The sequence below is a fragment of the Erigeron canadensis genome, chromosome 6, assembly GCF_010389155.1.
Source record: "Erigeron canadensis isolate Cc75 chromosome 6, C_canadensis_v1, whole genome shotgun sequence".
NCBI classification, from domain to species: Eukaryota; Viridiplantae; Streptophyta; class Magnoliopsida; order Asterales; family Asteraceae; genus Erigeron; species Erigeron canadensis.
In genome coordinates this window covers 40,408,742-40,436,405 of record NC_057766.1, presented here as the reverse complement: position 1 = coordinate 40,436,405, position 27,664 = coordinate 40,408,742, and the positions used below count along the sequence as shown (strand labels likewise).

Below are 27,664 nucleotides of genomic sequence, written 5' to 3'. Positions count from 1 at the left end.
CAACAACTTTACACAAATTATAATGGTGTCTATCAAGCTTCATTCTCGTGCATTGTATGTAATGATTTCAAATTCTGTGCATTGTATGTATTCAACCAATAAGTGACAACTTATATGTTTATCACATATACCCGCATACAAACAATTCGCAGGATTTGAAAGTTCATTACATAAAATGCACAAGATTGAAGTTCGATATAAACTATGACAATTAGTGTAAAGTTGTTTACATTCTAAAATATCAATCCCTATATTGTATATTGTTGTTGTTTCACATTTATCGACAAGATACAAAAAGGGGGAAAGATGTTACCCTGGATATTTAATATTAGGGCTAATTACTTGGAAAGTCCTTCAACTTGTGACTGAAACCTTTTATGAGGCTCGAACAAAAAAAAGTTCTATTTGAGAGAAAGAAAACGGCTAAAATGACTTTTGTGGGGTTGCGACCTACTAAAGCTGACGTGGACTCTAATTAGCCGGTTACACCCCTAAGAGTAAAAATAATATTGTGTTACACGCCTGCTGCCACATAGATTGGTCACTTTCTTCTTTCCCTCTTTATTGTTCTTCCCCTTTTCTTTCTTTTTCAAGAAATTAGGGTAAAACCCTAATAAATATTTTAAGCATAAAAAAGGTTCACTAAATTCCTATAAAATTAAAACCGAGGTCACCAAACTCGACAAAGGGCTGACAGATCATATCATAAACTTCAACAAAGCCATAATTTATCATTGGAAGGGGCTATTTGTCTCTTGTTCACCGAATTCTTCTCACCGCCACTTACAGCCACCGTATTTAGGGGTTTCACCCTTGCTCGCCGCTGCTGTTTTGTTGTTTGTTGCTACTGTTTGCTCTGCTCGAACTGCTTTCTTCTTCTTCCTGTTCAATCGGTCCTTGTGGCAGCCACTGGCCGCCGCTACTATCCTCCAGTTGTTGCCGCCAGCAGGCTACCACCTTGTTGCAACCTTCTGTTTGCATTAGATCCGAGGTATTCTGTTCAAATATTTTGGTTGAGCTATTCTGTTCGGTTGTAATTGAGTAAAGTTAAATAATTTATAAAGGAAAAAGTAAGAGATTTAGGATAGATAACATTGATGATGACTTGTTATGGCCATTGACCGTGTTATTTTAGGTGAATATTTGTTGTCGTTGTTTTGTTTTTTTTGAGGTTGTTTGACGATGATGGAAAAAAAAGAAAAACTACAAATGATATGGAACGTTAATGATGTTTGTTTGGATTGTGTTTGGAGAGAAGGTGAGGCGGGTCATATCTTCTTCCTCTTCTTTGGGCAGACATGGTTTTGATGATGATGATTGATCGATTTTGGTATTGTGTTGTTTATACATGTATGTATTATAAACGGGATTTCAGTTGTTTATATATGTATGTATGATGATGATTGATCGATTTTGAGAAGGTGTAATTTTTTTAAAATGAAAATGACTTGGAAATAACATGTAATCATTTACTGAATTAAAAATAAATAAAAATAACTTTTAAAAAGATTTTTGACCGGTTACCTCCTCGAGTCCCCACAATAGTTATTTTAGCCGTTTTTCTTGATTCAAATAGAACTTTTTTTTGTTCGAGCCCCAGAAAAGGTTTAGGTGACAAGTTGAGGGACTTTACAAGTAATTAGCCCTTAAAATTATCATGAATTTTAAAATTTTCTTATGGATTTTTAGTGTTCCTTTTAATTTTATTTTTTTTATAATCCATTTTAATTTTGCTCTTTTTTATTTTATTTTTCATCATCCCCTTTCGTAATGATACACAAAGCGTTATCTTGGTTATCATTAGTTGTTATTTGTTACCTTTTGTTGGGTTGGGTTTATTAGGAGCCCATGGTGATAAAGATACCTTGAAGTGGTTGGGCTTGTTTTGAACCTGAAAACTTGCATGGACAACTCTTATTAACAAATAACAATTGACATTTGTTTTGTGGATCTGGGTTGATTGAATCCTTTTTTAAACCGAAGTCATTTTTAAAAACTTTTTGAAAACGTTAGGAGGCTTTGACTTGTCCAAATCCGTGTTTCAAAAAGAATTGGTTCAAAAAAAAAAACGGTTTGGATTATCCAGATTTGGGACAGAAAAAAACGATTCCGGTTCTTGGGTTTCTCAAGAACTGATCGGTTTTGGAACCGATTCCACTTTCGGATCCAAAAACCGGTTCTTGGACAAAAAAACTGGAAAAAAAAATCACACCAAAAGAACCGGTTCGTCGTCACATTGACTGGAACCGATTCCAAACAGGTTCCACTAGTTCCAATCTTTTGCCCACGTCTATGTAGGTTTAGCTTAAAGTAATTAACCTCATAGCTTAGAGTAATCAACCTCATGATATGATCTTCTCATCTTGTTAGACACATTTAAAAATAAAATGATAAATCCTCTTAAAGATTAGCCTAAAAACCATTCTAAAACTATAAGCAGGTGACATGTGAAAAGTAAGTAAGTAAGTAAATAACTGCTCAGTGCCGCCTTCCGCGGGTTTTGAGCCCCAATACCTCGACGGTGTATGGGGGAGGTTAAGATGTAGGCAGACCTTACCTCTACCTAAGTAGAGAGGCTGCTTCCAGTTTCTACCTAAATGATAGAAAATGCCCTCCAATCTTTGCATGGGATGAGGATCGAACCCATGACCTCTGTCTCCAGAGGCAAGGGTGTTTACCACTGATCCAACCATGCTGCTTTTTCTTAATCTTGTCTCATTTTTTACATGTTATCATCTAATAGTTAAGATGATTTTTAGACTATTGACTTAGAATGATTAATCATTTCCCAATTTAAAAAGCTAAGAATGACCCTTTTTTAAGCAAAATTATTCATTCAAGACAAATATTCGAATACATATAACACTCAACTTTCTTATGGATATCCGCAAGATGAAATTTTAAAGACTTGAAGTGGAATTCTTGAAGCTCCTTTCATCGTAAGAATTTGTTTTAACTCTTTTTATGTACGACTCTCTGTTACACTCATCTAGCTTTGAATAAATCCTCAAATTAATTGAACACTCTACGAAGCTCGAACACAGAACTTGATAATGAGGAAATACTTGGGGAAAAATCCTCCCTAAGGGTTTTATATGTACTTTAACGAACACCTCTACACATAAAAAGATTTTCAACTAATTAACAAATACCAATGATGGCTAAAGGCCAATAAACTTAAACTTATATCAATCATCAAACTGCTACTATACATGCTAGTAATAGATTGAGATGAACGGTTAAATCAATCTTTGAAGTTCATAGCTAGCCAACAAAACTAAATCGAACAAAATGTTACCATCGTTACAATATATACAACACCTTTTTTGGCAAATACAAAGTTTGGTCTACTCTCACTTTCAATAGTGATTAGTAGTGACAAAACAAAAGCAAACTCTTCGGGAGCACATAATTACCGGGGCCAGTTCAATTTGGTGGGCCTCCATGTCATTAAAGAGTTGGTCTAGTGAAGAACATGGATTGTTGCTTTTCTCCTTGTGACATGATTAAAAGCTCAAGGTACCCTAACCTAAAGGAAGCAACTTTATTCACAAGACTAATGCCTTCCATCATTTTTGGTGTGCCAACCTTAATCTCATGTGTATTGTTTCTCTTATAAATTGTTAATGATTCCCATACGTAATACTTGTACTACGTTATATTGGTGTTGCTTGTTTGAAACTCTATATACCTGTCAAAAAGGCTAAATCTCTTTCTATTCGGTACTCCTTAAAACTTTTTTGAAAATTAACTTGCTATATGTACGCAATATATTCACCTTTGATGAGATTTTTAATCCAAATTTAAAGATGACAACTTGGTTGTAATTTGACAAGATAACATTAATTTGATAAGACTTTACTTATAACTTTGGTTTCTAAACTCAATTTTAAAGTTGTTGAGTAGCTAATTAATGCAAATTGGAATTGTTTCATACGTACGAGTGGTAGATGAGACGTCGATTGATGTAGATTATTAATGGGGATATTTTAAAAAATAAAGGATTGATAGTATAACTTAATCATTAATGTTAAGGGGTAGTGTAAGTAAAAATATTTTAATACTAAGTAAAAATATTACATATCTTAAAGGTGGTAGATAAAAATATTACATGAAAGAGCATTTTAGACATTTCCTCTCATGTAACTTTCAACATGAGGGGGGTTATTTTCTTTAATAAGTAGTATAGAAAAAAAAATAGCCTTTTTTTATTTTAGGAAATGTTGAATATTACTCCATGCAATATTACAAATATACCCCTCTCTTCTTTTTTCTAAATACCCTCTTTTTCATTTACTAATTTAATTATCTCCACAGATATACCTAAAATACCCTTAAAGAAATAAATTATACTCGTCGTCACCACCACTTGTCGCCGCCGTCACCACTACATTACCACCGCCGCATTGTGGCGGGCAACATGCTAATTATTTAAAAATGCTAACAAAGTTGTTGAACTAATTAAAAGTACCGATTGATTTATTAAAATCTCGACCTTTGACTAACTCTTATCAAAAACTATCAATCGAGTTGCGTGTCTTTTTTATTTTATTTTTTTTTATCTACCAATAACCTAAAATAAGATTGAGATATTTTTAAAATGATATGTGACGTAAATCTTGATCAACAAGTGTTCTTTTAATTTATTTATTTTATTAAATTAACTTTTTTAATTGTATATAGATTCAATTTCCTTATTAAATTTAGAATTAAACACTATAACGTTATTTAATTGATCGTTTTCTCATTAATAAATTGTCTTTTTTTCTTTCTCAATTATTCGACTTCTATTTTTTTTTTAGAACAGCAAGAGCAGGATCACGGGAATCCGGACTGGATACCATGGACCTACCCGATCCCCCCCCCCCCCCCCCGGTAAAAGCTCCACAAAAGCCAGGACAAAATCCTGGCAGACAATCACAGGGCGAGAGTATCGAACCTGTGACCTCTTGGACAAAAGTCCGGGTGTCCAACCACGGAGGTAATCAGTAACTCCTATTACTTATATTATTTATAATAAGTTATTAACATGAAGACTTCAAAATTGAATTTACGATCCAAAATCACAAGGCTATTTGACGTCATCAACAATGCTTACAAGTTTCGATTTTGATTTGTGACTAAAAGTTTAAGGTAAATCCAATACTCTAACTAAACATATATTATATATTATATTTATTTGTTTATTATAATTTAGCTTCGATTATCGGTTTACTTTAACCACAATTTATTTCATACTTATTAATCACGTATAAAGCATATTCCAATTTCTTTATGATGCAATCTATATAACTACCGTATAGGTATTAGGACTAGTATATATATAATATAAAGTTTTAATACGTATGATCTCTCTATATATGTGGCATAGAAGTTTAGATATACTTATTTAAGGTCTCTTATTATCGATGTAGCTAGTCGTGGGTGGCATCAATGATAACTAATATTCATATTCCCAAAAGGCAAAAGCTTTAATTTGCATGTTATGCACTTATACAATTTCTTGCCTTTTCACTTTTGGAAATTATTTTATAGTATTTTGTTACGTTTTCTATGATTTTCTATTTTCAGTCACTTCCTTTTCGTGATGTTACGTTTTCCTAAACACTACACTACAAGAGCAAAATCTCTTAACATGGTTATCTTGGATAGTTTATTCCCTGGATTTAAATATTGTTATCACTTAAACAATTAAATAGCAATCAGTAACTCTATCAAGAACGAATAGAAAAATTAAAGAGAAGAGATCGAAGATGTCCATGAAAACTAGATTTTTTTAATATGTTGATCAAAGGAAATGGAACACTATTAATAAAATAGAGGTTTGCTAAATACAACCCTTAGAGTGTGTTTAAGGTGCATAAATTGTTTGGACATTTACCATGAAAATCAGGGATGAACTTTTAATATAAAAGGTACAAGTTTTTTTATGCACGTTAAATACAGCCCTAAGGACTGTATTTAGCATTTCCCAATAAAATATACTCCAGCCATTATCTATACTCTCTTATAAAGCAAATTAGCTTTAAGTCATTAAGAACCTGATAAGTCTAAAATGCTCCTTACCTTAATACATATTTCTATACCCACCTCTACAATTGGACTAAACTACCCCCGAATCTATCTCATTCTTAAAACAAAATTCCGCCGCAATGCGCGGATATTATGCTCGTCTAAGAAAACTATCTTCACAAAAGACTAATTTACTGATAAAATATACTCGAAGGTTTAACTAATAAGCAAGTGGAATAAACATCACCAAAAGATCGACCATTATATATGATTTAAGTTGCAGAAGATTTATTTGGAAAGAAAATTGCTTTTATCTGAAAAAAAATATCACTACATAAATAAAAAAATGGTTATACCATTTTAAATCACACGTCTATTTTCATCAAATATAATGGGTTTACCATATTAATAGAAACCAAATATGTTTAAACAAAAACAGTATTCAATAATCCATTAAATATAGAATTTGTGAAAAAAGTGTACCTCTTTGCTCAAAAAAAAAAAAAAAGAAGCTATAGAGTGGTCAGTTATCAGTTATCACAAATCATCAATACACACATCCACCAAAATCAAAAAAGCCCATTCCACCAACTCATTTTACACACACTACACTATCTCTATCTCTCTCTATATTTCTTTGCACCCACCACCACCAGTCCACCACCATCAGTCCACCACCAACCACCACTTTCAACCATGGCAGAAAAAGAAAAACAAAACAAAAACACAAACAAAAACAAGAAACAAAAACACAAACATCCACAGCCCACTTCATCATCATCAGATTACTCTTTCAAACCATCATCAGAAGTCAAAGGCCTTCGTTTCGGCGGTCAATTCATCATCAAATCTTTCACCATCCGCCGTGCAAGACCACAAGAGATCCTTCATCTCCTTTCGCTAACCAATCAAAAACCGCCACCTGTCCTTCCATCCACCACCGCTTTCATTCCTACAAACTTCACAATCTTGGCCCACCATGCATGGCACACCCTCACACTAGGCCTAGGAACCAAGAAATCCAAAGTGGTTTTATTTGTATTCGAATCGGAAAAAATGAAGTTGTCAATGGACCGGGTCTGGCCAGCTGAACTCCCCCTAGGTGAAGTGAACCGGAAGTTGATTAGAGGTCAAACCGGTTGTGAGCTGGCCCGGTTCAAGTTTAGAAAAGGGTGTATCACATTTTATGTGTACGCAGTGAGAAGAAAAGGGAATATAGGATTTTCAAGTGCTGAGGATTTAAGGGTAATATTGGAATATGTTGTGGCTTTGAATGATTTTATGGATCATACTGCTATGCTTGCTATGCCTAATCAAAGAAGCATTAACTTTGCTAATACTACTACTGTTCAACCTTCTTCTGCCATGGCCCATTAGTAAATTTACTACTGTATTTTAATTACTCTCTTTTTTCTTGCTTTTTTTTTTACTGGAAATATTTTTTCTTGTATGTTGGAGGAATTTTTTGATTAAAATTTTGTGGGATTTTGTAACTCTGCAATAGTGCAATGTGCTTATTAATGTAACTTTTAGGATCAATAAATATTAGTTTGTGACAATTGTGCTAAAATGTTGATTTCTATGTAGTTCTTGCCTTCTTGGTATGAAGTCTGACTATTATGCTAGTTGATTATTGAATTATTACATTGAGGATTAAATGTTAAATAAAAAATCTATCTCATCTTCTTTTTTTTTTTTTTTATTAAATCATTTTATACTCTGATATCACTACTTCACTAGTATAGATTACTGAATTTATATTTGATTACAGTGTTTTTCTTTATATATATATATATATATATATACATTTATATTATCTATATTTCTATACAAATATATAAAAATTATAATCCCCATGTTGAAAAATTTACATTTTTGGTACATGTGAAATTACCAATTTACCCTTAATGCATTAAATCACCATCAACCCTTAATATTAAATTACATCATTAGTCCATTATATTATAAAATATCTCTATTAACCCCTTTTAAATAAAATATCTTTACGTACACCAATTGATGCCGCCACCATTGTCAACATCCGTCGCCGCCATCATCGTCATCGTCGGCTCGCCGCCGCATTATGCGGGTACCATGCTGTTTTTTTTTAACAAAATTATAATCAAGAAAAAGTTAAGACTAGTTTTAATATATTCGCCTGTTCCAGTATTTTAGCCTTTAGGTTTTAGACAAAACAATCATAGTGATAGTTTATGTTAACAAATATAAACAATGTTAAATATATGTGTAGATAATATTTATATTGTGATTTGTGTATTTATTAATGTGAAATGGTGCATTGTAATCATGTCTAGCACTGAGCGTTGAACAAATTAAAATATCGTCGGCAGAATCCCAATACATGATCGACAACTCTCCTCTGACCTATGTTCCCTTCTCATTTACTATTAAATTTTTTATTATCATCATTAATTTATAGTGGTATTTATATTTTATTCAACTGATCGATTCTATAACTTTGTTTTAATATCTATTAGATATTGTGGGAACTTAACCACCGGGTTAAACCCTAGTGGTCAGGGGTGTTTCACTAAACCTGTTATGTGGGGCCCAGAGGAGTTTACTCCAAGGTCTCGAGTTCGAGCATTGATAGATTCTTCTCGACGGTATTTTCCAATTAAAGAGGTGGTATGGTGAGAAAGACTATTTAAGATCCGCTTAGTATGGGACCATTTCGTTGTACGATTAGCACACATCATACATGTCTGAAATAAAATTTACTTATAAAAAAAACATCGTGGGAAGTGGGAACTTAATAATTTAGATTGTATCCTGTCATATAAATTTGGTTGTCAGGGTGCATTTTTTTTTGGTTTTACGCGTGATTGGTAATGGTGGTGATTTTCTAGTTGAGATTGATGTGTGTTGGATTGGATTGGTGATTTTCTAGTTGAGATTGATGTGTGTTAGATTTGTATTTAAAGGGGCGCCCTCAATTGAGGCGATTCCAGCTGGGACACCCCTTAATTAAGACGACTCCAGGGTGCAAATGAGACGATTCCATTCCAACAAATGAGTGTAGCAAGGCAGAATAAAAAGGGAGGAAATGATACGATACATGACATGTCAAAGAGTATTTATAGATGGTTATCAGTACAAACTCTAACAAATTATTGCAAGTTAGTTATATAGACTTCTCTAATTACATTTGTATTCCCTAAACTAGGTGTATCCAACATATTCCAACATGTGAATCTGTTTATTGTACATCACAATAAACTTTTGATTAGCAAATCGATCAATACTTCTTTGCCTCTTTGGTGAAGTAACAGGTTAATTGATAACAAAGTCAACATACATTGTGTTGAGTTAGCGACCAAAAACAAAACTTAGCATGTACCGACGACAAGTAAATCATTAGCTGAACAACTGGTACATATATTTCACCAGGCTAAACATATTTATTTATCATACATGTATTTCTATGAAAGTTTTCTTCCTTTTGTAAAATATGTCAAGTAGTAATGGGTCTATGCAGGCATTATATGTGTGACATACATTAATACTTGCACGCTACAAATTTATAATAAGGGGAAACAAAAAGTGAATCATTTACATAATAAAGAAGGCAAAAAATAGCATAAGCACCAAATGTCGGATGATACATTCACTTTTAACACAGCAAAATAGCATGAGAGCCGAGTCTAATCATGCATGTATGGCCTCTGTTTTCCAGGACCATGAGAAAATGATGCGTCTGCAAAGGGCAACATAGTACGAGTCCAACAAGGTAAAGACTTAAGAGCCTTGCGCTAAACAACTTATAAAAAATTCGCCCACCGTGGGGCTCGAACCCACGACCACAAGGTTAAGAGCCTTGCGCTCTACCAACTGAGCTAGACGGGCTATTTTGAACCTTCTGTGTGAATCTCATTATTGTATCTTCTTTATAACATTTTGTGATATTTTAAGCTGGTGTTAAATTTGAGTCTATGTTAATTATTTTCAGTTGCGGCCCTGAGAATTTTAACACCCCGGCCGAGCAAAGAAAAATATGTCCCTAACTTTAACCGAATTCAAATATATAAACATTTTTTATAAAAAATTATATATGCATAATAAGATCATAATTTAAGAATTACATACCATATTAGTTACTTTTTTATCCAATAATCCGTGAAGCTCTCCTATCATTCTTCATAGAAAATTGGTTAATTAGCTTTTCACAATTTATGTTCTCTAAGATTACGTTCTCAATAGCTGTTGATCGTAAATAAAATTTCAATAACTTCTACTTAGAAAAACTTTTTTCTGTAGATGCAACTGTGATTGAAATAGTCAACAATATTCTGTATGCAATGGTTACATTTGGAAAATAACCAAGCTCTTTCAAACGCTTTAAAACATCTATAGGGTTGTGAAATTCATCAATTTGTGACGTGTCAAATAACTTCAACTCCATATAAAGTTCGTCAGCTTCAATATCCCGAGTGCATTTTCAAGAGGGTGGTGTAACAATCCTCAAATTTCGAGTAGGATAATTTACTTGGACTTTATCCCTAGAGATTTATTAAGAGAATCGACCTTTTAGACATTCAAAGCATAGTGATAATTGCCCTATGGTATGGTGAGATGCCTTAGAAATACCATAGATAACTAGCTATCTTAGAAATGCTATAACCAATAACTATAATCAATCAAGCCGATCTCAAGCTACATATATTAGTTCTAATTGAGCTTGACAAAATGCCAATGAATCAAAAATTTTATTTCAAGAAGTTAAGTTATATAAATAATAAGGTAAGACTCACAAGTTGTGATAACAATCATAAATCTTAGGAAATGTCCAACAATCTAAATCACCAAGCTAATTGAAGTACATTTGAATATAGAAATATAATGACCATCTTACAACATATACTTATAAACTATTGTGTACATAAAATGAGTTTAGATAATAATGAGCATATATACGTCTAACATGAGTAACGGTTTATAATAAAGAGCGAAGTAACAAATTAAAATACAAACGTACATGCATATGTATATACACGACATGCATACTTACATAAAAACACAACTTAACAAAGATATATACAAGCACTTAACTAAATTTACATCCATCCATACAAATATATTTATAAACTTAGGAAAAACAACTACAAAATTAAAAATACAAACTTATATCCATACATACACTTCATACATCAAAAAAATTCAAAATCCCCTCCAAAACACTACCCCAAAACCGGCCTCCCCCTTCCCAAAACAACTCAACCAATCAAAAATTAACTAGTTTCTTTATTCTTACACTTCCAATGCATGCTGCACCCATACTTACACTCCAACTCACACTTTACACTCCCTAAACACTCCAACACTTCCCAATACACTTAATCTCTTATTTCTCTCTCATTTTTCTCTCAAAAATGCACATTATCATTTTCCTCTCTTCATCATTTTTGGTTCAAAGAAAGCAACAAAAAGACAAGAAAAATCAATCTAAATTTATAGTAATAATAAGGGTTTTTAACGGATTAAACAAGGGTTGATTCAAGATACTTTTAAGGGTTATTTTAAGCTTGGAATAAGGGTTATATAGAGCATAAAGGCCACGAAATTTCTGCCCAAATTCATCTCCAAAACCGAGTGCAAGAAGGGTATAAATCTTCATCTCTTTGTTTAATCTATCTTGTTCTTGTATATACTAAAAGATCTTTATCAAAGACCATGTTTTTCTTTGATTTTCTTCTTGAAAATACACTTGATGAAGGCAAGTTGATAGAATCTTCTTCCTCATGCTCATGCATGTTGAAATCTAGAAGAAAGATTCAAGGATTCAACTAGTTTAAGACCTAAAGGTGTTGTCATAGATTAAATAGATTTTAAAGTGATTCTTCCTTTGAAATATGGTCATATTTTTATATATTTTGATGAATATATTTCTGGAGTTTTTCATAAAAATATGTTTTTAAGTTGTTGAATTGAAGATGGATAAAGATTTGTTGTTAAAATGATGAGATGATTACATGCATGCTTAGATTTGCACTAGTTTAATTTGGTTTTGATATGGGACTTGAGATGGACCTTTTAAGGATGATTGATGAACTTGAAATTGATTGAAATCTGTATATTTGATGTTAAGAGATAAAAAATAAAGTAATAATTTTGTTAGTGGGAATCTAGAGGTTAAAGCAAGCAAACAAAACCATTGGTGGGATGCATTAACCAATAAACATTCTGACAGAATTGGTCTTCTGTCTTGTAACGAATAAACTAAACATTTGAGGACATTTTCAAGAAAAACTATCAAAATAAACGTTGTAGACAAATGAGTTAAGATTAACCTCCAACTGGAATTACTCAAAAATACTAAACCAAACGAAAGATATGATTTTTCTACTGAAACTGGTCAAAACTGTAATTTTGTATGAATATTTTATAAACTTTAACAATTTTTATCTCCTAATCCATAAAGTTCCAGGAGGTCATACTTGGTGGAAAGTAATTTCAATGTGTTTTGAACTTAAAATAAAATCATGGGATTTTTCTAACAATCAGAACATCAAGAACTTTTATAAAACTTCTGATGTCGCAAGCAGTGCCCATTTGGGACAGTTTGTGTTTGGATAATTTTTACGGACACCAAACATCATCTAAAAATTCACCAAAAATTCACAAAAATACTAGATACATGTAAGTCACTGTGTAAAAATCATGAAGGTCCAAATAATTCGTCTTGACCCCAAAATAGTAGCTATCATTTCTTAAAAATAAAGTATAAAACAGAAAATTTGTAAGTAATCTTATAAATGGCATAATGGGCTAGGTAATGAACTAAGAACCATAATGGGCTAACCCGGCCCAAATAATGAACCCATAAGGAACACAAATAAGTAGGCCCACTTGGCCCAATAAGCCTTATAGCCCAATAACCACTATGACCCATTAAGCACCTAACCCAAATAAGGTAGAGCCCAATAACTAATGTAAGCCCAAAACATTTAAAAGCCCATGACACTTAAGGCCCAATTGGTAATGGCCCATAACACTTAAACGAACTTCATGAACCAAGTAATCGTAAGACAAATCGAGGAATATACGAGTTGAAGATAAGTATAATCAAAGTAAAACAAAGATAATTAAGTGAGATTGACATAAGTAATTATGTTAACCAAGCTATATATTGATATCACAAATGTTTATTCACGCCAAAATCGGTTACACAACAAATGATGAATAAGAATAACATAACTTAATATGGCATTTCTATATGATAACTTAATATATCAAGTGAAACCACAAATGAAGCCAAGTTGCCAAAAATCTAACAACTTATAACTACACATGTAATGAAAGTAACCCTTTACACCATCAATCTCTACAACCAAAACGATGCGAGTGTTACCAATATACTTGGACCCCACAATTGATAGCAACATAATGAAAATGGCATTTCTAAGTGATGGCTTAAGATAGGAACTTATGTATATTAGTCCTATCGTAGGGATAGTCTTGGCTTGAAAAATGATGGAGGAACATAATGGATATATGGTCAAGGAAGCTATAGATGGGAAGTACCCATTTTGGATAGATGAGTATAATATGCGGCATATCAAGGTAAGTCATAGCCCCCTTTCAAACTATTTTATATGTTTAACTATCGGGGTGAAAAGCATGATATGTAAATGAAAATTGCTTTATATATATATATATATATATGAAATGATTCTTGATTTTATGATTATGAAATGAGGTTATATCGTATGTTCAACGTGATAAATATTTTAAGATGAGCTTGAGTTCTGTCAAACCGTTTTCTTTCGGTGCACTACTATTTACTCCGAAAGTGGAGGCCTGTAGTTAGATAGTTGCGCAACTAGGTTTCGTCCACCCACCCATTAGTGTAACGGTGGAAGGTTGGTTGCCTTTGTGACAACCTCCACTTCCAGTCCGACCACGGGTGTTCTAGCTACCTTACTTAGGTCGTCTCCATGGCACGACCCATTATTATTATTATTATTATTATTACGGCACTTGATTGACAGCTTGTGCAAGATTTGTATTATTTATTATTGGACTTTGAAAAAATGGTAGTAGTAGTGGCTCAAGCATTTACTCATCAAAATTATGTAAATTATGCCTTTGTGGCTAAATGAAATTTGATATTGAATTATGCCCTTGTGGCTAAGTGAAATTGATATTAATATTGTTGATAATTGGAAATTGTTTGGACATACGGATTGGGTATCGTCCCTCATATGATATCTTGAAAGACGTTGAAATTGGTGATATTGAAATGATTTTGGTAACCGAATGATTTTGGTATGATATACGATTAATCGATTTATAGACTTTTCTCTCATGATGATTTGACAAATGAGAACCTGAAATTTTACTATAGATTCTCCAAGTCTTGATATGACATTATGGTATTTGGAAACTTGATAACATGATATGAAATTTTGTCGATCATATGGTTTGGATATTTCGAAATGTAATAGTAATCAGTTTTTCTAAGTATTAAAACGGTGATGTACCAAGATTTATATAAAAACCTATGCACTCACCAACTACGTTTTCGTAGTTGACACTTTTTCTTCATGCTTTTCAGGAAATAAGCTTAAGCATTGAGGATTTATATGCTTCATGATTATTTGCGTTGCCCTTTGGAGTCAAAGATCAAACCTTGTGATAGGCAATGGAATCCGCCTTGATCATTGTAGTATACTACTTCATGTGCTTGTTATTTCTTTCGTGAACTTAATATTCAAGTATGGTGGACGCATTTGTACTTGGAAATTGGTTCACATGCTTGTACATTTGTAAATTCTTTTATCAAATAAAACTATGTTGAATGTTATTTATAATCCTTTGTTTTGAATACTCGACTTTCTGTACATCTCATTGTTCCGCCTTAGTTGGGGTGTTACAGGTGGCATGACAACTTAAGCTCTTTATCTTCAATTCCCATCAAGTTATGTGGAAACAAAAAACCAAACAATTTCTCATACTCTTTGAATTGCTCAAATCGTGTCTCAAGTGAAGAACGAGCTTCATCAACAATGTAGAAGAAATTAAATAAAGTTTCTTGCCTACTTGAACTCTCACCGAACTGTTTTTTCCTTTGAATCACACGCTTTTGTGAAAGTATCGGATCAATACCCACTAGCAATCTCCTTTGCTTCTTTAGTAGCTTTTGAATACCCCGTTTCTCTATAATCCTTGAGATATTGAATCTAACCTGTTTATTTCTTTATTAGCAACATCGAGATGCATATCCTTCAACTGTAACTTTTTGCTCACTATATTCACCTCCTTTCATATAATATATATATATATATATATATATATATATATATAAGAATTTCAAAAATTTATGCCCTTTCAAAATTTATGCCTCGGCCAGGAATCGGGTTTGCACACCCTCTAGGCCTCCATTGATTATTTTTATGCTTTTTAAAGATGAGCATATTGAATGTACTTATGTACATATACAATTTTATATCTATGTTGTAGAAAAAAAGCCCATATATTTTCTAAACCGTGTGAAATTGTATGGACAACAAGAAAAAAAGAAATTGTTTAGTCTCACTTTTTACGGGTTTTTGAGCTCAATATATTGACGGTGTATGATGGAGATTAAGATGTAGACATATCTTACCCCTACAAGGTAGAGAAACTGCTTCCAGTTTGACCTAAATGATAGAAAAGAATCTCTGACGTTTGCATGGGATGAAGATCAAACCGTTGACCTCTATCTCCAGAGATGAGAGTGTTTACCACTGACCCAAACCACGTTGTTTAATTGTATGGACTGCAAGATATATACATAGGATGGGATGAGATAACTTTGAAAAGATATATAAACTCAGTTGTTTGTAATCGCCATAATTATAAACTCAATGTTGGTAACTTGGTATTGGTCCATATACGTTCACTCAGGTTTAGACACTGTATAAGTTACCAACATTGAGTTTATAATTATGATGATTACAAAATAAGTTTAATATTATGACGATTACAAAATAAGATTATCTTTTCCCATCCTATGTTGTTCCTAAAAATAAGTAGGGTGTGACAATATATTTCGTTTGTCGATATAAAAAAAAAATCTGTAGACCGTTATTAATCTTCGTAAACTAGTCTTTTTCTTTATTTCTCTTGTACACTAAAACTCAAGAGTAAGACTATACATGGTCTTTTTCTTACTTTTTATACATGCATATATAACAATCTAGTCATCTCTTATAAGAAAAAACTGTTACAAATATGTATGTATGTTTGTTCATTTCTATTTGTGAACTTAGATAATTGAACATAATCAAGAAAAAAATGAACACAAGTTTTATATACATTAGTCATCAGTAATGCACTTTACGTTATCTCTAATGGGGCCGTTTTTCTATATTCTTATTCATAGCATTGATATAAGTTTGTCCTTGCTTGTTTATAAAATATTTGTTCATTATTTAGGACATATTTTTAGGATATTTATAGTATTAAATTTTTCTGAGATATTTTTAGGATATTTATAGTATTAAATTTTTTTTAGTATATGAAATAAGAATATGTAAATATGTTTGTATGGTTGATAATAAAGTTAAAAATTTTAATGATGTGACAGTTAAAAACAGTAAGTAGTCACATACCATCCGTCCAGCTAAAAAAGCTTAAAACTTTCAGAACATATCGCCCACCGTGGGGCTCGAACCCACGACCACAAGGTTAAGAGCCTTGCGCTCTACCAACTGAGCTAGACGGGCTTCTTGTTTTTTTTTAATAGATGCTATGATTATATATACATTCGAGTCTATTTCTAATGTATCCATCTTGAGTTCTTGACATTTGCCACTGTATTCGAATATATATATGTGTGTATGTACATTAGGGTTTGAAAGAGGTTGAAGTGATAAAGATTTTGGTCATCGTCTGATCTTTGAGGCAAAGAAAAACATGGGATGGTCAACGATGATCGAATTAGCACTAATCTTAGTTTTAATTATTGGATTGGGTTTAGCAGTCACCATTGTTATTGAAACTTTCAAAAGAAGATTTAATCACAAGTACTACCCACTTGTTATTTACTTTACTATCCATAGTTATAATACAATCATAATATAGATTCAAGATTCTGTATCTTTACCTTGATTTTTTCTATTTTTTGCAGTCATCTTGAAGCTCACCCCATATTTGAAGATCCAAATTCTCTAAAACAGGTCATTTTCTTATCTTGATTTTATTTATAACTTATTATTAGTCAGATAAATTCATCCTGAATAAGTTTATGTGTGTGTGTGTGTCTTTTGGGTAATGGGTACTAACTCGAATAGGCAATTTGTTACACACAGGTGGAATGTCCATATATATATGATCCTGCATCAAAATATATTTCGTTGATAATTCCTGCGTACAATGAAGAACTTAGACTCCCTGTTGCTCTTGATGAGACCATGAAGTATGTAAAGTCATCACCTTTTTGTTCCTTTTTCTTATGAATGTTTATTTAGTTCAAATTACGGACTTTTCTACATTATGCAGTCGAATTAAGAATAATTCTATTTATCGAAAGTTGCTTGCTTGGTAGATTTAAAAGAATATTGTTGTATATGAAGCGCTTGATCATAGTTTCAAATTTCTATCTGTAGTTATCTTCAAGAACGTGCGAGGAAGGACCACTCATTTACATACGAGGTACCTTTTAGTTATCTGTAGTTACCTTTTAGATTTTCTATTGAAATCAATGCCTGGTTTTAGTAAAGTTTTTAATGTGAAAACTGAATACTTTGATTCGAGGAGAAATGCCGCAACTTTCTTGCAAGCTATGAAAGTTGAGAGTCATATAATGGTTGTAAACATTTATGTTGTACTTGAATCTCTATGGTAATATACTTGTGATTTCTGTATATCTGTATAACCAAATTCTTGGCATCCCTCTTACCTAATCTTTGTATCTCATCCTGTTGTGCATTTGTTCAGCTTCACTATGTCTTGGGTAATTAGCATTTTTAGCATTTTCTTTTGTTTTAGACCTGTCATGCTAGAAGCATATATTGTAGTAATAAATCTTCTGTACCATGGAGATTGTTTTTCATACTGTATGGCTGTATTATGGCCTGCAAGTAAGTTGATTAACGGAAGTGTTTGAAGATTTTAGACGATTGATTCTTGGGCAGGTGATAATTGTTGATGATGGAAGTTCTGATGGAACAAAAAGAGTAGCCTTTGACTTTGTGAAAAAGTATAAAGTAGACAATGTTAGAGTTGTTCTTCTTGGAAAGAATCAGGGCAAAGGCGAAGCTATAAGAAAAGTGAGTTTAATCTGTAGGGATTGCTAATTCACTCATTGTTTATCTTCACAATTTTAATTATGACAACTGATCAAAGCTTCTTGCTTCTGCGAAAGCATTGTAAAACAGGGAATGCTTCATTCTCGGGGAAAACTACTTCTGATGCTAGATGCTGACGGAGCTACCAAAGTTGATGACCTGGCAAAGCTTGAGAATCAGGTCGGTGTCACTAGCAGTTTATCAGAATAAAGCGATATATTGCTTAAGTGTGTCTTTAGTACTCATGATTAGTGGCGGTAGGTGACGGGTCAAAACAGGTTGTTTCTAGTATGGACTGGTCTACAAACACTTATTGTGCCATTTTTATGAAATATTTATGAATAATTAATGCGTTAATGTTGATACAAAATATTCCCTATCACGATAAGTGTTTGCAGATCAGCCATATAATACAGGACTGTGAATAGAACGATTTAGGTGTTTGTGTGCATTAGAATTATACTTTGGGCTGCTTTCAACTTGTTTCATGCAGTTGACCCGACCCCATTTAGGTAAGTTTATTTATATTGACTCGTTTCAGATGAAATCTAAATCAACTTCTTATAAGTCAGTAGTTGTAATTGCCGCTTCTACTCATCATAAAAGATGTCTGGTTCAGGGTATCTGCCTATGTTAAGTAATGTCTTTATTGTCTTCTGTTTAGATCCTTGCAGTTGCCAAAACAAAGCATCAGTCTGCTGGAAATTCAAGTGAAGCGATCGCAGATATTCCTATTGTGGCATTTGGCTCTCGTGCTCATCTGGAGAAGAAAGCTCTAGCTACAGTTAGTTCATAGAGTTACTTATTTTATCTTTTTTCATTTGATTTATCTTTCCTGAACTTTTTTTACTTTATGCTTCAGAGGAAATGGTATCGCAACTTTTTAATGAAAGGGTTTCATCTTGTGGTCCTCCTAGCTGCTGGTCCTGGAGTTCGTGATACACAGGTTAGTGTATTAAACCTCACATTATAATTTCTTAATGTATTGATCTGACATAAGCTATTTGAAGCATATTTACAAACTTTTGCATACGTATGAATCTTGTTCGCTGGATTTAACTCTCATATGAAGTTTTGACATGTATGGCAGTGTGGCTTTAAGATGTTTACTAGAGCTGCTGCAAGGAAACTTTTTACTAATATTCGGTTGAAAAGGTACGCATTATGTAACCATGCTTTAGAACTGTTTAAAAGCTGTGCGTAAATGCTGCAAAAGACTAGTTTGTCACTTTGTTGACAGTGCCATCCTGGCAAAGACATGTCATGTCTTGGTAAATGTGTCTATTGTTAAATGTATCTATTCCGACTCATATAACTTTGAATGGGTTAGTCGTTGGTGGTGGCAAGATGGTCTGGCTTGGTGACGACTCAAATCAGAAGTTGTTAGTATGGGCTGGGTTCATTAACGTGTTAGCTTTGTGTATGAAAACAATATCACTATTATAACACTATATAGAACTATGTCTAAAATGATCCAGGAGGTAACGCATATGAGGCTTTAGGCTACTTTCAACTTGTTTAACACATTTGATCCATTCCCTCCTTTAGGTAACCTTTTTAACTTGATCCGTTTGAGATAAACTTTAAATAGACCTATACATAGGTAAATAGGTTGAATTGCCATCTCTAGGATGGTCTCCTACGTTTTGCCACAATTATGCCCTAGCATGTTTTAATCAAGTTCATTGGTGCTTTGTGGGTTTATCTGTTTTGTTGGTATATCTAAAACTTCATAAATGGTCTCCATGCAGGTGGTGCTTTGACGTCGAGTTAGTTTATTTAAGCAAGTTCTTTGACATCCCTATTATAGAGATATCTGTAACCTGGTCTGAAATTCCGGGATCTAAGGTGAGTCCCTTAAGCATTCTTAACATGGTGTGGGAAATGGGTCTCATGTCTTTGGGATATAGAGCTGGTATTTGGAAAATAAGCAAACGGGAATCTTAAGTCAAAGCAGAGATCCTTTGGTGGAGTATACTTTCGTGATATCCAGTTTTCTGACATAGAAACTACAAAGTCTTGTTTCAAATGTAACTTATGTAATCCGGCTCTTTCCTTTTCTTTGGGGGGATATCAAAAGAAATCTTTGCTATTGTCTTTCATATTTGGTTCATTGGTTATAAAGAAAACTGTATACTAGGAGACTAGCTGACAGATTTTGTATGTTGGAGACATTATTAGTGATGATAGTTACATACTAGTTTGCTAATCTGATATGCTTCCGTTCTAGTTAAACTTTTGTTTTCACCTTGTGCTTTCTATGTACATAAATATCATTAGTACATGAATAATGGACACATTGTGCATTTCGGGACTATTCCTGCATTACTGATTTCTTTGATGAAAAAGCAAGCTTTTTTTATGCAAGTGGTTAATTCATCACGTGTGACTTTGATGAAGTCAATCGCACTGAAAATTAAATGTGATTTATAGTATCAGGACGCTTAAAGTGATGGTTTAAATTATTGAAAATTCAATGTGATTTATAGTATCAGGGGGCTTAAATATTGGTTTAAATTATTGAAGATTAAATGTTATTTATAGTATCAGGAGACTTAAGTGATGGTTTAAATTATTGGATGCAAACGTAAACCAAAGGTTTTAACTTTTAAGCAAAATAAACATATATCCAAGTCTTGCACCTCATTATGCCCAACTTGGTAAATCTTAAAGCAATGTCAGTATCATGAGTTCCTGTCACTGCGTATAAACTAAAGTCATGAGGAGCTATTTGTATTCTCCATTTTTTTACAATTACTTAATTGATGACCCTAAAATGTTTTAATTTATTTATTATTTTAAAAATGTTCACTTAAAATATCTATAATATCAAATTGAAATGCATATAATACCTTAATGAACTTAATTTACAACTCTTAAAATTACACCGCTCCTTTTAAATCAATAAACTACAGTTTTCGCCGTCGTCACCACCAATGATGTAGCCGCCACCACCACCTATCCACCATCAACACCCGCCGTCGCCGCATCCCATGGATAGGCTTCTAGTATCATAAGTTGACAAGATCATATTCCTAACAATGCAGATAATGATAACAAAACCCTGATAGAAAGTCATCAGAATGAATCAACTGCCAAAGGCTAAAACAACCTCTTGCAACTCATCCAGAAAGGGGGGGGATGGCAACGGAAATTCAAGGGTCAAATACGACTCTATTCGAGTAATTGAGGCATTGTAAGCTGAAAGCAACCAAATTACATGAACATTGATGGATTACGTGCCACTAAAATCATCACAATCTCAATCATTGAAAAATCAAAATACTTGATATGTTGCTTCTAAACTGAGATTGGAATGAAAAAATTGCCAAAGTTACAACAATTGTCTCGCTCGATTTCAACCCCCTAACATGACAAAACAATGTATTTGACATCATAACACGTAACATGTGAAGATTAAATGTTGAAAGTTCTACTTCATGTCTTCAAATGGACCTAGAAACACTTCCTGTGCACAATTGAAGGACCAGATTCGTCATATTCTGCCTTTGCAATCCACATCTGCATCAATGGTTACATCCATAGATTAGAAGAGAAAGTATCAACAGCACTTCATTTTTGCTAGAGGTGATATATTCAACCTATTTTACTTATCAAGTGGTCAATGTAGGTTATGTTTTGTATCAAACATGTCAAATGCATTATATTTGGCTTATTTTGATCATAAAAAAATGAAGAACACATACCTGCTGGAATGTGCTTAGTGATGCTAATATGGACCCTCCAATCCAGACACTGTACTTCCTTTCGGGTGGTGCAACAACCTTGATCTTCATGCTGCTTGGGGCTAATGCTGTAATTTCCTTGCTCATCCTATCAGCAATGCCAGGGAACATAGTTGTACCACCACTAAGCACAATGTTTCCATAGAGGTCTTTCCTAATATCCACGTCACATTTCATGATGGAGTTATATGTGGTCTCATGAATACCAGCAGCTTCCATTCCAATTAATGATGGTTGGAATAAGACCTCTGGACAACGGAAACGCTCAGCACCAACGGTGATGACTTGCCCATCAGGAAGCTCATAGCTCTTTTCGACAGAAGAGCTAGTGTTGGCAGTCTCAAGCTCTTGCTCGTAGTCGAGAGCAATGTAAGCAAGCTTCTCCTTCATGTCTCTTACAATTTCTCGTTCTGCTGTAGTGGTGAAAGAATAACCACGCTCTGTAAGGATCTTCATTAAACTGTCAGTGAGATCACGTCCAGCCAAGTCCAATCTAAGGATAGCATGTGGAAGGGCATAACCCTCATATATGGGAACAGTGTGACTCACACCATCTCCTGAATCAAGAACAATACCTGCGCCGAACAACTAAAGTGAATACAATTGTGAATTTTGTCAAAATTCGGATCGAACTAAAGGACAGATAGGCAGTGTAATCAAACGCAGTCTAAATTAAAGATAGTATTTGGGTCTGCCTGCTTCTATTGTTTAGAAACTAACAGAGTTTACATATTGGTAAATTTCTGATCATAGTTTTTTTTTTTAAAAGGGTAATGAGGGAACCCTAGCCTCGGTACCACAATGGATATCCATCGACTCACTCCTATTTTTTGGAATTAGTAAGATGAGATGTTTTGTAAAATGGAAGTATGTTTGTAAAGTTATAGTTCATCCTTAGCTAATCACTTATTCACTTTGTTGCAGCTGGTATGAAACAGATTAGTGTCCAAAACTGCTTGTTGACACGTACATAATCAGATGAACAGAAAGAGAACCAACACCTCTCTAATGGTTCTAAAATTCTAAAAAGATGGCAAGTTCACATTAAATATCCGAGTGAACGACGCAAACTGGACAAAGATAAAAGACCTTGCAGCATTTGAGGATTTTATGGAGGAAGATGAGATGCTTACCAGTAGTACGGCCACTGGCATACAGGGAAAGAACGGCTTGGATAGCTACATACATAGCAGGGGCATTGAACGTCTCAAACATAATCTGAGTCATCTTTTCACGATTGGCCTTTGGATTTAAAGGTGCTTCAGTTAGGAGAACGGGGTGCTCTTCTGGGGAAACACGTAGCTCATTGTAGAAGGTGTGATGCCATATTTTTTCCATGTCATCCCAATTGTTGACAATACCATGCTCAATTGGGTATTTCAGAGTTAAGATACCTCTCTTGGACTGAGCCTCATCTCCAACATAAGCATCTTTTTGACCCATTCCAACCATCACACCAGTGTGACGAGGTCGACCTACAATACTTGGGAACACAGCCCTTGGAGCATCATCTCCAGCAAAACCAGCCTGCAACAAAAATTTACTTGGTTTAGACTTACTATCCGGAATCATTTGAATTTCTACTGATTCGTGTAGCAAAAAGGAGTACCTTAACCATCCCAGTTCCATTATCGCAGACAAGTGGCTGGATTTCCTCTGATTCTGCCATTTTATGCTACCTACAGAACAAAATTCAGCTTCAGTAAGCCTGTGGCGGAATCCCACAAATAATACTACTACCATTTATACACCTCAAAAAAGGCAATTCTACTATAGCTAGAAAAAAAATAGGTACATATGTGATCCAGTTATTGTAGCTGTACAAATTAATTTCAATTACAATAATGCATCAAACATATTCTATTCGAATACTATTAATCTATTATAATCGTCACACTTACTAAATTTTATACGATTTTAGTCAAACCATCTAACATAAATCATCAATACAGGTTGAGATGCAACATAAATTATCTATGCAAGAGTTTTCTCGTTTGGTCTGTTTGTCCCATCTTAATAATGTTACTTGATTCGATTAAAGTTAAACAAAAAGTGTGGTCGGCATGATTTTAGATTAATATGCGATTGACAAATCATTTGGGCCGTTTTAAAACGTGAGAACTTAATCTATTGTGCTGGCCAGATAGTATAATAGAAGGTATATCAGTAACGTTAACCTATTGATCACGGGATCAACATCAGGGTGGATCGAAAACTACAAGGGAAAATGGACATTAGATGACAACATATGGTATCTGCTATCTAAAAACATTGATATGCCCGGCCTTGGACTGTAAATAACAAATAGATAAAAGAAGCTTGGACTGCAACCTGCAGGACAGATTCGGCAATAAAAGATTCAATCAAATGCAGCCAAATAACGTGATTTGTAAATATATAAAGAAACGACGTTTTTCATGGATCTTTAACTCAATGTAATTAAGTGAGTCCAATCTAATCGATCAATTAATTAAAAGCGCGCTAGCCAACAACAAGAAGGAAAAAACATCACAGAATTTAAGATATATGGAAGGTTTAAACAAGAAGCTAACCATAATATTGGAATTTGAAAACATATATACATGCGTACTATATATACACGTAACAAAAGCTAGAGAAAATGTAACAGACTAGTATTCGTAATTAATATGATCAGCGTACGTGCGTACAGTAATATCACTAAACGGATCGCATTCTCAAAATAAATGGAATACAAATATAAAATCATGAATTAATGAACATGTATATATATATAACATACCGGCCTGATTGATCGAGAGAAAAGATTTTGGATATTAATTATTATGATGATTGATTCTGGATATTATTAATGTAGCTAATATATATATGTTTGAAACTTGTTCAATGGAAGTGTTTTAAGTTAGTCGCGAGGAAAATGTATATATAGAGATGTAAGAATTAAAATGATCAGATAATTGATGCGGGCCGTTGATGGATTTGATATGATGAATATATCGTTTATGATGGAGGGTGGTGGTTTACACGTCGTCTTTTTGCCCCCACAAATCCCCCCCTTTTTTTTCAAATTATTTTCACCTTTTTGTTAATCTTTTTTTTTTTTTTTATCATAAATAAATCCATTTCAGAATTTCATTTTTTCCCAACAAGTAACAACTATTTTTTAAAACATACAAGCACCGAACCCACGTAATGTGACAGTGGTCGTGACGCGACAGTGTGGTGGTGGGGGCGACTGCTAGTGATAGAGTCGACGTAAAGTGATGTAGATAATTGATATAAAATTAATTGATTTAAAGGGTTACTTCGGATATTTTAAAAGATAAAAGATTGATATTATTGTTGTTCATATAAGCAACAACATGGTCCGTAATATATATCGTATGGTCTAAAGATTATAAAATAGACGGAATATAATATTTAGGCTAAATATGTGACAATGTACTTAAAAACTTGTTTCTAATAATCCTTTCAATTCGAATTTGCTAGAAAACTATATAGTTACAAAGTTCATATATAAACCTTTTGCCAAATATCCATTTGTGTTATCATAACGGGCTAAAAGTCACTGTAAAAGGATTTACTTATTTTTACTCCCATCAAAAAGTAGTGTAAAAAGGATATATAGGTTTAAAACAAACATTAATCATATTGTCCTCTTTGTAATTAGTATTTACTAGAAATAAACACCCGCGCGTTGCCGCAGAGCTTTTATAGTAACGTCGTGGACAATGATTCATTAAGCTTAAACACATTGCCGCAGATTATATTACACACCTTGCGGCGAGACTCAAGTTGATTATCTTTTCAGATGACAATGTTTTGGTACAAATTTGATAAAGTCACCAACAAACATTTATTTGACATTGTAACAATAAAACATTTTATTGATAGGCTAAAATGTAAAAGATAAAAACTTTAGGGGGTTAACTGGTAAAGACGTAAAAGTTGATGGGCTAAACTGTAAAAGGAAAAAACTTTGGGGGTTAAAAAGTAAAGAGAAAACCTTAGGGAGTTAAAATGTAAAGTAGTAAAAGGTGATGGGCTTAAATTTGGGGGTTAAAAAGTAAAGAGAAAACTTTAAGGAGTTAAAATGTGAAGTAGTAAAAGGTGATGGACTTAAATGTAAAAGGTAAAATCTTTAGGGGTTTAAAAGAAAAAAAGGTTAAAATTGCATGTATGTGTAGTTATACCATGTGTATAGAAACTTGTAAAACCAGTTTAGTTTTTAGTATATATATAAATAAGTACACTTGTATTTAGAGTGAGCAAAATTTGGTTGCATGTAAACAAAGCAGGCATTGCGGGGCGTTGGTATCCCATAAAATTTGCCACTTTCTGTCTGCAGAAAGACTTTATAGCCCATGTGTTGTGTCTCAGAGAACACATTTAAAAGCAAGAAATAGACATAAACCTTTATTTAATCTCTACATATCTATCAGAACTTTATAACAATCTAAAAAACTTAATTAACTAGTCTTTATTAATCTGTTTCTTACTTTACGAGAGAAAGTGCCCGCGCATTGTGGCGCTGAGCTGATAAGGGTGATAGGTCATAGGAGGTGGTAAGTCATAGAGTGTGATAGTCAAATGCTTTATCCGAACGGGATCCGCTTGCGCATTTAAAAATTCGTCGAAAGTATATCGAATGACATCTCTAATGAAAGAACATGAAATTTTAAGAATACTCATACAATGTTTATAATTTATCGATATACGGTTTTTAAGATAAACGATTTTGAATGAATTAGATGAATAAAATGATTTATGGAGAGAGAAAAAAAATGAATGGTTGAGATTTGAGGAGAGAAAAAAGAAAATAAGTGGTTGAGATTTAAGGGTATTATATGTATATAAGGATGTTTAAATTAGTGAATAAAGAAGATGAATATTTTAGGTACTTCAAATCATGAATTGAGATTTTCAAAAAGGACAAAATGCTTTATGAGAATTATTAAAAATAACCAAGTTGATTTAAAGGAACCAAAACAAACATAAATCAACTAAGTTGGCCTACATGGAGTTTGTAGTTATTTCGAAATTTTTCAAGATTTTTTTTTCTAATTAGAAAGTTGCATAATGAACTTATTTTCTAGTGATTAAAATTTTCGGTTATTTCAAGCGTCATATGCGCTAATTGAAATGTTTAAATAATTAAATGCATAAAAGATTATAATTTTGTTAACATTATGATATGATAACATAAGTTTGGATGAAAAGTTTCTGCTTTAACCGATGTATATATGCTTTTTTAAATTAATTATTATTGTCAATCTAAAGTAATGACCTGATATGTAAACTATTGTAAAGTTTGATTTTGGAAATCAACTTCCAACACTGTATGCCAGAGATAACCAGGTTTTAACTAGATATTGTAACAAAGATTTTTTAAGCAGCATGGTCTAGATCAGTGGTAAACATCCTGACATCTGAAGACAGAGATCAATGTTCAATCCTCATTTCATGCAAAGGCGGGAGGTCCTTTTTTACCATTTAGGTAAAACCTGAAAACAACCTCTCTGTTTACATGTTAACCTCCCTCATACACCGTCGAGATATTGAGCCCAAAATTTGTAGAAGAGGACATTGAACGGTTCCTTTTGTAATAAAGTTTTTTTCAATGCCACAGTTGTCGAT

The 27,664-nt window shown here is 33.3% G+C and overlaps 3 protein-coding genes and 2 non-coding genes across 5 annotated transcripts; 2 read left to right on the top strand and 3 right to left on the bottom strand.

The window, feature by feature from the left end:
- Positions 1–6,708: 6,708 nt before the first annotated feature.
- Positions 6,709–7,571, top strand: LOC122605795. The gene has a single exon (XM_043778749.1). It carries the CDS (start codon positions 6,709–6,711, stop codon positions 7,387–7,389), a length of 681 nt encoding a protein of 226 aa, XP_043634684.1. The 3' UTR covers positions 7,390–7,571.
- Positions 7,572–9,806: 2,235 nt separating this feature from the next.
- On the bottom strand, positions 9,807–9,879 carry TRNAK-CUU. The gene has a single exon. It is a non-coding gene; the product is annotated as a tRNA-Lys (tRNA).
- Positions 9,880–16,666: 6,787 nt separating this feature from the next.
- TRNAK-CUU lies at positions 16,667–16,739 on the bottom strand. Its single transcript has one exon. It is a non-coding gene; the product is annotated as a tRNA-Lys (tRNA).
- Positions 16,740–16,851: 112 nt separating this feature from the next.
- Positions 16,852–20,537, top strand: LOC122603919 (dolichyl-phosphate beta-glucosyltransferase). The gene is made up of 10 exons (XM_043776774.1): positions 16,852–17,039; positions 17,144–17,192; positions 17,325–17,431; positions 17,622–17,667; positions 18,150–18,284; positions 18,393–18,482; positions 18,967–19,086; positions 19,165–19,248; positions 19,393–19,457; positions 20,054–20,537. Exons 1-10 carry the CDS (start codon positions 16,930–16,932, stop codon positions 20,247–20,249), a joined length of 1,002 nt encoding a protein of 333 aa, XP_043632709.1. The 5' UTR covers positions 16,852–16,929; the 3' UTR covers positions 20,250–20,537.
- Positions 20,538–21,499: 962 nt separating this feature from the next.
- On the bottom strand, positions 21,500–24,904 carry LOC122602904 (actin-like). The gene is made up of 5 exons (XM_043775516.1): positions 24,810–24,904; positions 23,658–23,727; positions 23,182–23,575; positions 22,010–22,623; positions 21,500–21,824 (listed from the first exon to the last, which is right to left on the bottom strand). The coding sequence occupies exons 2-5, from the start codon at positions 23,715–23,717 to the stop codon at positions 21,759–21,761; spliced, it is 1,134 nt and encodes a 377-aa protein (XP_043631451.1). The 5' UTR covers positions 23,718–23,727; positions 24,810–24,904; the 3' UTR covers positions 21,500–21,758.
- Positions 24,905–27,664: the final 2,760 nt, after the last annotated feature.

Coding starts and splice junctions, on each gene's coding strand:
- LOC122602904 (XM_043775516.1), bottom strand. CDS start 23,717: ATGGCAGAATCAGAGGAAATCCAGCCACTTGTCTGCGATAATGGAACT. Junction 23,576..23,657: donor ATGGAACTGGGATGGTTAAG/GTACTCCTTTTT, acceptor TTTTTGTTGCAG/GCTGGTTTTGCTGGAGATGA. Junction 21,825..22,009: donor CACTAAGCACATTCCAGCAG/GTATGTGTTCTT, acceptor CCATTGATGCAG/ATGTGGATTGCAAAGGCAGA.
- LOC122603919 (XM_043776774.1), top strand. CDS start 16,930: ATGGGATGGTCAACGATGATCGAATTAGCACTAATCTTAGTTTTAATT. Junction 18,483..18,966: donor TGGCAAAGCTTGAGAATCAG/GTCGGTGTCACT, acceptor TCTTCTGTTTAG/ATCCTTGCAGTTGCCAAAAC. Junction 19,458..20,053: donor ACTAATATTCGGTTGAAAAG/GTACGCATTATG, acceptor GTCTCCATGCAG/GTGGTGCTTTGACGTCGAGT.
- LOC122605795 (XM_043778749.1), top strand. CDS start 6,709: ATGGCAGAAAAAGAAAAACAAAACAAAAACACAAACAAAAACAAGAAA.